This window comes from Puma concolor, chromosome B2 (genome assembly GCF_028749965.1).
Source record: "Puma concolor isolate L17-30 chromosome B2, mPumCon1.1.hap2, whole genome shotgun sequence".
Taxonomy (NCBI): domain Eukaryota; kingdom Metazoa; phylum Chordata; class Mammalia; order Carnivora; family Felidae; genus Puma; species Puma concolor.
Genome location: NC_141671.1, coordinates 138,912,987 through 138,926,023, shown reverse-complemented (window position 1 = coordinate 138,926,023; position 13,037 = coordinate 138,912,987). Strand labels below are relative to the sequence as shown.

Sequence of the window (13,037 nt, the reverse complement as noted above, 5' to 3'; positions counted from 1 at the left end):
GGGAAATGGTAGTGGAAAAACAATAATCTGAGGAAGGGACAATGAGAACCTGTGCAGAGGTCACACAGGCGCAGAGGGATCGAGACCAAGGGGAGGTATGGATTTCAGAAACAATGCAGAAATGACTTGATAGCTGGATAACCTGGTGGGTGGGAGGAGTAGAATCCATGATTAATTTAAACTTTATGGCTTCAGTGTCCAGGTGATTGTTGATGCCGCAAATATAGAGAATAAAGAAAAGGAACAAAATGGATAAGGGACATAATATATTCAAGTGAGGGATATGGTAAGTCTGAAGAGCTTACAGGGCACTGAAGGAGAAAAGTCTAGAAGAGTTGTTCTCTACCAGGGTCAATTTTGCACCTTCCCTCCTGCCACCCACGGGGCACGTTTAGAAATGTCTACAGACACTCTGGGTTTTAACATTGGGGAAGAGGGGCATCACAAGCCTCTAGTAGGTAGGGTATGGGGTGCTGCTAAGCACCCTAAAATGTCCAGGACAGCCCCGACAAGGAAGAATGAACCCCCTAAAAATGCCAGTAATGCAAAAGTTGAGAAATCCTGGTCCACAGGAAGTGAGAGCTTCAAATCTGGAGTTGAAGGAAGTAGGAACGGAGGGAGATGAGAACTTTCGCGCAGTAAGCATGCACTTTCTGCAGCAAAAGACTTGAGAGAAGATTAACCACAATGAGAGTGCATGGAAAAGAAAGAGAAGCAGGTGGCTGACAAAATCCTAGGCAATGCCATCACCTAATTAACTGAGTTCTTTGGGGTGAGGTGATGTCAAAAACACTTTCATATTCATTTTTTTTTTAAGGAAACCCTACCCTGAACTCACAACCCCAAGATCAAGAGTCGCATGCTATACTGAGTAAGCCAGCCAGGCACCCTCAAACCCTTTTATATTTAAAACGCAGCATCATGGGGCGCTCCGGTGGCTCAGTCGGTTAAACGTCATGATCTCACAGTCCATGAATTCAAGCCCTGTGTCAGGCTCTGTGCTGACAGCTCAAAGCCTGGGGCCTGCTTCAGATTCTGTGTCTTCCTCTCGCTCTCTGTCTCTCTCTCTGTCTCTCTGTCTCTCTGTCTCTCTCTCTCTCTCTCTCTCTCTCTGTTCCTCCCCTGTTCATGCTCTGTCTCTCAAAAATAATAAATAAATGTTAAAAATATTTAATAAATAAAATGCAATATCCTGATGCCTGTTTTCATCAAGAAGATAGATAGGAATGAAATGGGGGATCATGGAGCAGATCAGTTATGAACATCCCAAAAAATTCAGAATAAAGATCCATCCCAGTCTGTAGCAGGGAAACAATGTATGTGGTCTGCCAATTTGTCATAACTTAGTCACATAACCACATGACTGTACACAAGAAAGTTAAGAAGAAAATTGGAGGAGGAGGAGGAAGGCAGGGGTGGAGGAGGAAGAGACGGATGAAAAGAAAAGAAAGAAAAAAGAAACAAAGGAAAACAAAGAAGAAAAGGGGTGGCAAGGGAAAAATGGCAAGATAAGAGAAACAAGGGGAAGGGAGGGAGGGGAAGGAGAAGGTTAGAGACAACGCTAAGAGACTGACAGGGTACGGAGTAAATGCAGGTCTACCCCGGCCACCCTCAATAATTCTGTGAAACTGTAAAATGGGAATACATTCCACCTACAGCAAAATCTGCTTCTTGAACAGGGTCATCACTATTTTTCAAAAGATACATAGCGCAAAATGACAGAAGAGTAACCAACACTCGTACAATTCTCCAGGACTTCAATAAATTGTGCTGCAACTCTGCTCCAGAAGGCTGAATGAGGGTAGGGAAGCCTCGAGCGGGACAGGCGACGGGGAGGTGGTGTCAATGCTCCAAAGCAAAGGAATGTGGAAGGATGCATCACAGGCAACCTTGGAGTGCTGACCAGAGACAAAGGAAGTCTGCAAGAAACAGAAGATGGTCCTTTCCCATTCAAACCGTTATGTGGCCCGCATATACAGGTAGGCTTGGAAACCAACCAAAGGAGACATCACTGGCCATGAAAGAGGACGAAGCACATGAACACAGGAGAGAGGTGGTATGAGTGTTGAGCCAGATACACGTTTAATTCCAATCTTGGCTCCACCATTAGCTAGTTTGATGCTGTTTGCAAGTAGCAGAATGGCTCTGAAACTTAGCTCCTTTCTGGTAAGCTTCCCAAGCGCGCTGTCATGATCAAATGGCATCACGTATGTAAAGCACTGAACTTGGAGTTAGACATTATTCTACAGCAGCTACCACTGATGGAGGGACTCCCCTTCCATCAGTGGTAGCTGCTGTGGAATAATGTGTAACTCCAGTTTCTCTAAGCAATGACAAAAAAAACAGACCAATAGGACCCACGTTCTAAGTCAACCCAAAATAGAACATGTTAAATAAGGTAACACATTTGAAAACTGAAATCTTCGCTTTTGAAAATGAGCAGGTAACTTTTATGAATTCACAGCAATGAGAGTGGCCTTTGGAATGCTGGTCAAATTTCCTCTTTTAAGTGATTGAAAACTCAGAAGGAAATGAAAGGTTATTGTAGTTTGGATGTATGTGGGCCAAAAGAAACTTTAATTAAAAGGAGGCTATTTATTTCAATTTTTTAAATGTATGTAACACAAGATTAAGGTGGAGTTAGAAAATTCTAATTCATAATGAAGTTATATAGATGTGCGTATGTACACACACATATGTGTATATACATACATACATTTTATATGTATATGTATGCACACAAATTATATATGTACACATTAGAAACAACAGAGCTCCTCTGAGGATGCTATTACTGATGTGTAGCATCATCTAAAAGATGTTAGCCTAGAGATATCTAGCAGAAAGTTGTCCTTAGCTTTCTGTGAACCTGACTAGACTACATCTCCCAAATTCATCCCTTTGTAAAGAAAACATATTGGATAAAGTTCTCGAGTGCTTCGTGGAATACTGAATAAAAGAGCTTCAGGAATAAAGGATGTGCTTCCCCCAAGCTCCATCCAGGCCACTTACCTGTCCAGGAGCAAGTTGGGAGCAAATAGGAGCTTCCCTGGATGCTCCATGGAGCGCCAGACAAGTCCAATCATCAGGATCTCTAGCCAGGCACATTCCAGAAGGTGAACCTGATCGTGGAGGCTCAAATCAACAAAGCCTAGAACAAGACAAGGAAAACCCTGCTGACTTAAACTGAAAAGTCATTATTAGTGAAATGAGAAAATCAAGGATTTGAGCTCGTGAGGTCTATTTTCTAGTAGTATGACATGTAATGGAAGCACACTTGATAGGAAAGTCAAGGTTTTTTTCAAACCTAGTATATCAATGAACTCTAATGTAACATTAACTTTCTTAGTGCCTTAGCGTCACATCTATAGACATGTACTACCTTGTACAACCCTCTTAGCTTTCTATAAAGTTCTGTACTTAAATAAAACCGATATCTTAGACATCTTTTTTTCACTTAGACATTTCTAATAGCCCTATGTGATTACTGCATTTCATTTCTGATTCAGTTGAAGATATTTAGGTACAAGAAATTTAAACAACTTGCCTAAACCAAACAGGCATTGGAACACAGGCAGGACCAAAATTACTACATTTCTATTTCTTTGCTTCACTACTAAGCCATGCTCTTTTTTTTTTTTTTAACACCATGTAAAAGGAAGACTAGTGAAATAGCGTGTGTAAATAAATAACGTGAGGGAGAATGAGTCAGAGGAATAAAGGTGACATTATAATTACTTCTGGTAATAAATACTAATGTGCCCTTGTTTTCTAAAGGCTTTAATGGGAGATTAAAGCTTTTCCTAATCATCACTGACAATAATGGTGGATGCCTAATGATAACACCAACAACAACAAGGAGGAGGAGGGGGAGAAGGGGAAAAGGGGGAGGAGGAGGAGGAGGAGGAGGAGGAGGAAGAGAAAGAGAAGGAGGAAAAGGAGAAGGAGCAGGACAAGGAGGGGGAGAGGAGAAGAAAAAGAAGACCAATTTATTGTGCCATGACTATGGTTTTGAAGCCATGCTATTTCCTGAATAATTTTTTTTTTCAACGTTTATTTATTTTTGGGACAGAGAGAGACAGAGCATGAATGGGGGAGGGGCAGAGAGAGAGGGAGACACAGAATCGGAAACAGGCTCCAGGCTCCGAGCCATCAGCCCAGAGCCCAACGTGGGGCTCGAACTCACGGACCGCAAGATCGTGACCTGGCTGAAGTCGGACGCTTAACCGACTGCGCCACCCAGGCGCCCCCTGAATAATTTTTTAAATCTTTATTAATACAATAACTCTAAGAGGTAGAAACTGATGGGAATGCCCTTTTACAGATAAGAAAACAGATGTTCAGAGAGCTTATATATTTGTTAAGATAGAGATGGGACTATAATCTCCAGAAGCTGTGCTCTTGATTACAACTGATACTACCTCTTATGAGCTGCAATTAATTATAGAATTTGGATCAAATAATTAAATAAACTCAACCACACAAATCAAGATCCACCAGAGTGACAGGCATTAAATGAACGAAATGACCATAAATCTTGCTGCCTCCCAAACCAGCTCCCAGACCTCTTGCCCCAAGGTATCACATCAGGCTATTTCCTTCCTCTCTCCCTCTGCCTTCATCCCTTTGTTCTCACTCATCCATGAGACTGGCTCTAGAAACTCCTTTTCTGGTGTCCTCTTATTTATTTTTTCTCACTATTATTACACTGTTGTTAGTTATATATTATTATGTTTATTAAACAGCCAAAACATAAGTTTATTTATGTAAGCAGTCAAGGATGGATGGTTTGCCAACTGGATGTTTTCTCTTGGGTGTCTTGGAGCTATCACAGGATCAGCATTAAACAAGTAGCTCATTTCTGATGCATGGAAGAAACACCCTTACAGCTAGATAGGTGACAATCCACATAGAGAAACCCCAACTAAAGAAATACCTCAGAGTCTATGCCTCCTCCGAGCCATCGTTCCATAATGAAGCCTCACCAATTCTATCTTTGAAGTAACACTAAAATTCTTCCTCTCTTTTCTATATTTCCAATGTTACTATTTTAATTTAATTCCTAAGAGTTTCTCACCTTTCTGTCTGACTTTTGTAACTTAACATAAGTTATTTTGAGACTTACCCATGGTCTTGCATGTATGAATAGTTGATTCTTTTTATTGCTGAGTGGTATTCCATCGTATGGATATACATGATAAATAAAAATACAATGCACGTATCCTTTCATTGGACTTTTGGGTTGTTTCCAGTTTGGAGTTATTACAAATAAAGCTTTTATGAGTAGTCTATGTACTACTTTCTTGTATGAACATAGGCTTTCATTCTTCTTGGGTAAAGATTTAAGAGTACAATGGCTGGATCATACAGATCTACAGGTATATGTTTCACTTTCTAAGAAATTGTCAAACTGTCCATTTTCACTTCCAATCAGCAACCGATAAGAACACAGTTGTTCCATATCCTCCCTGATACTTGGTATAGTCAGTCTTCTTAATCATAGACATTCTAGTAGATGCACAGAAGTATCATAGTGGCTCTGTGGCTGTAATTTGCATTTCCCTAATAACTAACGATGTTGAGCATCTTTTCATGTGCTTCTAGCAGATCATTACTGTACATGATATTCATGTTAATTATGCATATATCTGTAAATCCTGCTAGACTGTGTATTCATTAGGAGAACCAGATGCATGATCCTATCAAATTCTGCTTTTTAAAGTCCAAATTTATTGCACCTTTTCCAACATCAATCAACCATGCCACGGCCCATAACAGGGTAGACTTTACCAGAGCAGGTGTCTTCCCATTGGAAAGAGTGGGTTTCACTCACATACAGCAGGGCCTCCAACTGGAGAGAAAGTGGGTAGCTTTGTTCATTACACAAACAAACAGAGAACAAAACTAAAAGATGAAAAAACAGTGTGTTTCAGAAAAAAAAAAAAACTTCTGAAAAGAAAAAGGAACAGGTATGTCTACAACCTGCAGCCATATACCCCCAGAGTGCACTGGGTCAAAATGGACTATCTTAGTTCTGGAAGAAACACTGCCTGAGGTGACGGGAAATGTTTCTTTATCTCAGTACCCAAAGTCTGATGGGATAAACCGACTCCAGTGGGCAGTACTTAAAAGGAAAGCTCTCAAGGAAGTTTTAATTCCCTAAGATTTTACCCCAATCTTTTGGGTGAAGTCTCATAATAGCAATGCAAATGACACTGTAAATTAAACTCACTTTCAGAAATGTTGACATTCGAAAGTGATGTCATTTTTCATGACATTCACTGTTTTGTATGGGGAAAAATACAACCATGTGATAATGTCACCCATGATGACACCTACACCACATTATCCGGTAAACTCCACAAACCTCAAAAAATCCCACAGGATGAGATTTGGGAGTATCTTGGGAGAGAACTGCAGCTGGCCACAAAACCATTTGATTTTGGAAAACCAAAGGAGTGTTCTCTGGTAGCAACCTTACATATTAAGCTGAATCATACTTTTTAATTCTCACTTCAAAACTTCAGTGCTACTTAAGTCTGACAGTTTTAGTGGTCTTTTGGGAACCTCAGAAGCTCACCATAGCCATTTGTACCACACAAGTCTGGCGATTATGAAATCTGTCTGAAGTATGTCTGTTAGTAATAGTTTTCAGTCCGAGCCCAGCAGAACTGCTGGGGCCTTCTGTTGAGATGATGCAGACCTCTCAAAAAGAAACAGTCTATTTAATTATCTTTCTCAGCTGTGCATATTGCCCGTGGACAAGGGTTATTGTATCTCTTGCACAGTATCCTCTGCAAGTTCCTGGGGCAGCGGCGGGGGTGAGGGTGCAGAGAAGACTATCAATCGACCTTCTCGATGAACGTGAAGGCTACTGAAGACTGTCCATTAAAGACTCTCAATTCATAACCAATGAAGAAAAATAATGTACTCAATCCCAAACAAAATTATATTGTCTATGCATAGACATCAAGTTTCAACCCTTGGTTATTTTCCGTATAAACAAGAAGGATGGTCTAATGTGCCATTTTAGGTGGATCTGCTATAAAAATTTAGAGGCATTCAACAAAGCCTTCCTTGAGCACCTGAAAGTGATGGAAGTATGAAGATGGAAGGGAGCAGCATCTATGCGATATGAATAGAGGCATCGGTGACAGGTCTTAGGACAGGTGACACAGTGAGAGATGATTCACCCCCCATCACTTGGAGACTTCCATCTTAGTGACAGTGGACAGTGACAAGGCGCCCTGGGCCTGCGAATTCCACGCGACTGCAACAGAAAGCATAGCTAAAAAGTAATAACAATGGATTGCTGAGACCAAAGGAAATCAGACGCAAGGAAATCTCATTTTATAAAATAAAATTTTTTCATGTTTACTTATTTATTTTTGAGAGAGAGAGAGAGAGAGAGTGCACAAGCAGGGGAGAGGCAGAGAGAGAGGGAGACAGAGAATCTCAAGCAGGCTCTGCACTGTCAGCCAGGAGCCCAAAGCAAGGCTCAAACTCATGAACCATGAGATCATGACCTGAGCCGAGACCAAGAGTCAGACACTTAACCAACCAAGGCACCTGGGAGCTCCTATAAAATAAAATTAAAAAAAAAAAAAGCAAACATGGGTCTGTTTCTCTAGCCTGCATTCACAGGCCTAGTAATAAAGTCTCTGGAGATTGGGTTATACTGGAAACAGACAGAAATGCCTCAACTCCTACTTTCCACCCGCTATGTGGACAGGGACCTAACGAAGTTGAGGGAGGTCTCTTTTATGAAGAAATAGCCTCCCTGTCCATACAACAAGTCCATCATCTCCAGCTTCATCACCATGTAAAGACATTTCTGCCTAACTAAGAAAGATTTTTAAACTGTCAAGATTTTTAAGGAGCTCATGACATGTCCTCCTCCTTCCCTTGGGCCTCATGAGATCCTAAACCCTCTTCCCCACTCTGCTGGAAACTGCTGGACAAGTTACTTAATTTGCCTTGACACACAGGAGATCTTCACCCTCCCTTACGGGGTATGACAAGGCTCTTAGAAATCACATTGAAAAGTGTGCTGAGATCCTTGGGCAAAATGACTGATATAATATGAATGCTTGTAAAGTTCCTCACTGTGGTGGAGTAAAAGGTAAGTCACAGTGGCTCTTCAGTACAGGCATGAGAAAAAATAAGCACTACAGTAATTATATTTCCTATTTCCATGGGATAAATCTATAGAGATGCAAAGTGAGGTAGAAACCCTGTGGAAGAAAAAAGGCAACTTCTCCATGGCTGCATTACCTACAAAACCAGAAGCCAGGTGGTTGGTCCCCTTAGTAAATCCACTGGAAAAAAATAGTTTCCTGACCTTCAGAAAAAATGAATCATGTTCTCAGTCATATGATGACCCCAATGTTCTCCAAAATGTCACTTATGAAATTGCCCATTGCATTTTTTTTGTATTGCTTTAACTCAATGGAAAAAGATTTAAATAATTCATCTCTTCCTCTGGATGCCAAAGATTCAGTGAAGAAGAAGAAGAAGAAGAAGAAGAAGCAGCAGCAGCAGCAAGAGGAGAAGGAGGAGGAGGAGGAGGAAGAAGAAGAAAGAGGAGGAGCCAAAGAGGAGGAGGATAAGGAGAGGAAGTAGAAGGAGGGGGAGGAGGGTGGGGGGAGGGGGGAGAGGGAGAGGGAGGAGAAGAACGGGACATGACACTGTATCATAAAGACAGCTACAAGCTCAACAAAATTTGGGATTTCTGGGAGAAAGCCTATAGAACAGATAATACCAGAAGAACCTAGATCCCAGTTCAAATGCTAAGCAGTCTTCATGCCCTCCATTTTGTAATTTTTTCTCTTTTTCTCCAGAAAATGGAAACTTGATGCCATACTATGGATATGTACCCCCATGATATGACCTCCAGCCTCCAAATCAAATTTTGGATTCTCTTTTTATGCAGTCTCATTATAGAGAGACCCATTAAAACTGTCATTCCCATTCTATAACCCTTTAAGCTGTATCCAGTAACACACAAGCACTGAAAAATTCTTTTTTAGGAAATGAGCATAACCCACTTAAATACTGTCATGCACCACTCTTACCAAATTTACGCCACTGTGACAAAGTAAAATAAATGGCAATAGGTTACCATCATTTAGAAATACTGAATCACAATGCAAGAGCATGGGTCTCCCCACCCCCCCAGCAAGCCCTACATCACCACATTTGTGTGTATTCCAGCTTTCCTCTGCTATAATAAAGACAAGTGTGCATAGGCCACCTTCTAGCACAATACCACTTATCCGATCAGTGGATTAGCATGCAATCACCATACTAATAGACATCCACCTTGCCAACACCAAGCTGACACTTTCTTGAGGCCACAACAGCTCTTGATCCTCAGGCATGATTATGGGGTATTTCCAAGTCACCTCCCAATGTGGGACTTTTGACTGGAAGGTATACTCCCTACCCCATCCTCCCAACAGAATGAGGAGAAGAGAAGTAATGAAAAGAGCATGAGTCGAAAAGTCAAGTGGACCTGGCTTGAAATTCGTCTGTGGCTCACGGCCAGTTACTTAAGATCTCTGAAAGTTCTTGCCATCTGTAAAATGCAGATGGACCGACCTACCACTTTGGGTTATTGTAAAAATTAAAGAGTTGGCAGATGTCCCAGAGTAGTGGAGCTGCTACTCAGTGAATATTCGTTCCCCTTCCTATTCATCCCAACAGGCCTGAACTTTTTCCCAACAGAAGGGAACATGACTTATGCAAAGCACCAATATTAAAATATTTTAGATTTAGAGCTTCAAGCTTAAATTGGGCACTGTGTGTTTGCCCTAAGTCATGTTGTTTTCTGTTGATATTTTCCTTTTTATTTATATACAAAAATAACCTAATAAAAAGGATAAAAGGCTTCCTGGACATCAAACAGCTCTTACAAAACAACATTTTCATGATTTAAAAGTGGAGGGAACAAGAGCATGTGGATTGTATTTCTCTTAAAGTACATATGTGAAAAAATGCAAAAAGAAAGCACGTTTGGGGTTTTATTACGCACAAAGCATTTCAAGATGTTTAGCAAATCCGGAACGCAGCTGTATTTGTACACCCCCAATATAAATGGTCAATGGTTTTCTATTGAACTTGGAAGATATGCACACTGTGTTTGCTGCTCCTTATTTGCCTTGAGAGAGAATGAAACTTGCCCTGTGGTGGCTATACCTGCCTTGGGAAATAAAGCAGTCTTGGGGCCACACTAAGCATTAAAAACCAGTGGTACATGAAGAACTGAATGTGACAAATTTGATATTGTAAAAATATGTCACATTTAGCATAACTGACAGCCAATTAGGGCAGAGACTGGAAAATTCGGGGCAGAGTTTTAAAAGTAAACAAAAGTAGTGCTGTTTACAATCAATGGCGTAGATCTCGAATGCCCCTTATTAAGATAAGCATATGTTGAAAACTACAGATGATGAGGTCATGATATCTATATAAATCCACAAACTTTCCAATCTTGACCTCTACAGCCTGACAAGGGCACCATGTTTTGACACAATATAATGAAGACATTTTTTACATCATTACCAATTCAACTGATGTTGGGCTTTGACTACCATCTCCCACACTACATGTAAGGAACTGCACTCCTTATAACACTCCCTTTGAAAAATTATTAGGCTTACCCATGGAAGTGTATTCAGATTCCAAAATTTTCTAGCCATTTTTTTTCCTGCTCTCCATGCTTCTAGGTGTGTATTTGTGTGTGTGATATATTGCAGCTATATTCTACCTACCTACAAATGTTTGATTGGTTTTGAACATCAACACATAGGATATGAAAAGGTAAAAAGGCAATTATAGAACTTCTCTGATTAGAAAGAAAAGTAGAGCTATATTGAAAAGCACCTTAGTGTCTTAAGGTTTAGGATTATGTATTGTCACGTAGGTAAAATAATTACAATACAAAGAAGGAAATTATTCTTGACCTTAAATAGGAACCTCATAAAATATTTCCCTTAACCTTTATTTAGCAATTTCATTGATAACACACTTTAAATGGCCAGATACATATTTCCTTATTTTTCCGAGGCCGGATATATCTTAATTGTGATCCTAGCAAGTATACACTGTGAAATGGTGAATAATTTCTGTTTAAACCTTATGTTCTCATTTTTGAATATGTCATTGCATCTTTGGTAAAGGGGTGTATGAAGCTATTGGATTGTATCCCTCATGCATTCATTTACTTGGAAAATTTCTCTCTAAAGTTAATAATAGGAAAAGGATTTTCTCCCCTAAAGGACTGATGCGTTTGTTTTGCTGGTAACTAAGAAGAACAGAACTTACTACAAACTGCACGAAGCCCTACTGTCAGGAATCCCAGATATTAACACAATATTCAAAGGCAATAAGAATTTTACCTGTTCTCTGGGAAAATTACTGTCTTACTCCTACTTTTTCTGACCTTGCTTTTGACTGTACTATTGAATTATAAGGCTCTTCATATCAGGCTTTGCCAAATGGATAGAGGAATAAATCATTAAAATATATATGCTTGTTTTCACACAGACATAATGATCCCTCCCCCTTTTTTTCTCCATTTAATAGTAAATACGTTATGTGATGACAGATGAGGCAGTGGTTTGTGAGGAGAAGAGAATTAATCTCACAACTATATCTGACTCCAAAAAGAAAAATAAGTCAAAACTTTCAGATATAAGATCAGACGTGGGGATCAAAAAGAAATGTCCCTCACAGAAAACAAAGCAGATGGCGACTCTACCTTGTTACCAACCCCCATCTGTATTACACTCAGAGCCTTAGTTTATGAAGAGATGGTTGTCATGACAATAAGCATTTGAGAAGAGTTCTGGAGAATCTGATGGATTTAAGAGTGTCTCCTAGCTTCCCAATTTTTGAAACACACACAAAAAAACCCATCCCCCCCCCCATCCACCAAATAAGCAATTCTATTACTTCTTGTATTGGCTATAATTATTCTCTCTTGCCAGTATACATTTTTGTATTCTCTCATGTCAAAATCCTCCTTGGAAGGACAGGAAAGCTCTTTACTCTGATACAGTACAGCTTGAAGGTAAACTAGTCTTTTATTTTTATTCAGCAAGGGCAACTGTATTAACTACAGCTTAATTTTTTTTTTCCCCCTTACAAGCTCAGAAAAAAAATCAATTTTGGCTTAAATGGAAAGGGGGGGAGGGAAAGTAAAAGAAATTACTTTCCAGTTTCTGAGAGTAGATTGCAAACTACAGAAGGAAAAAAATTAATAAACTATAAAGTAAAGTACTTAAGTCTGTCCTTTGACGTGCTCGGCAAAAGCACAGGAAGGCCAGCACTGAGGAGCGGTGCTGGGTTCGCTCATAAAGAGCATGGACTGGCTATGTTTGAAAAGTCAACAAGCACTTGTACCTTGGAACATACATTTTTTCCTGTCTACCTAGAAGCACACCTACAGAAGCATTTCAAATCCTATTGTCATCAGTCTGAGTTTTCCGGATAACTATGCTCCCGGGAAACACTACAAATGTCAACACAAAGATGGAGAGGGAAGGAGTCAATTCTTTTTAAGCAAGTCCCTCAAACAAATGGACAATGGTGATTCCCTCCTACCTCCACCCTGCCTAAGCCCCTCAACGAAACCCAAACTGATGATTATCTTACAGTTTTAAGGACTGTATTCTGACATTCACACACACACACACACACACAAGCACTTGCTAGAGGAATACCTGTTATTGCCAATGACCCAGAGACGTCTATTTCTGGAATGAATTAGGAGCACAAAATAGGCTTATTCTCTCATTGTTACACTTAAATTCAGAAGGTTAAAATGAGAGTCTTACAAGGCAAAAACTCCAAAAAGTAACACAAATGCTGAGTATCAAGTCACAGAACAATACTGCCTCTGAGAAACTGGAGGCCAAGGTACAGGACCTCATATGAAGGCAGCCCCCAGTCTGAGGTCAGTGAGGACCTGAGAGTCTCACAAACATACGAGGGATGTATTTAGAAAAGTTTGCTTCTGGGGCACCTGGGTGGCT

The 13,037-nt window shown here is 40.2% G+C and overlaps 1 protein-coding gene across 12 annotated transcripts in view; it reads right to left on the bottom strand.

Annotated features, from left to right (window-relative positions):
• The window catches only part of ESR1 (estrogen receptor 1), a 450,613-nt gene that overhangs the window by 69,352 nt on the left and 368,224 nt on the right, over window positions 1-13,037 (bottom strand). For 11 of the 12 annotated variants that reach the window (XM_086708141.1, XM_086708139.1, XM_086708138.1 and 8 more), the window contains one exon: window positions 3,013-3,151. In XM_086708141.1, the coding sequence (XP_086564267.1) occupies window positions 3,013-3,151 (139 nt within the window). Of the gene's footprint in view, window positions 1-1,396; window positions 1,920-3,012; window positions 3,152-13,037 lie in introns of those variants that run through there. The other variant, XM_086708148.1, reaches the window with a different exon arrangement.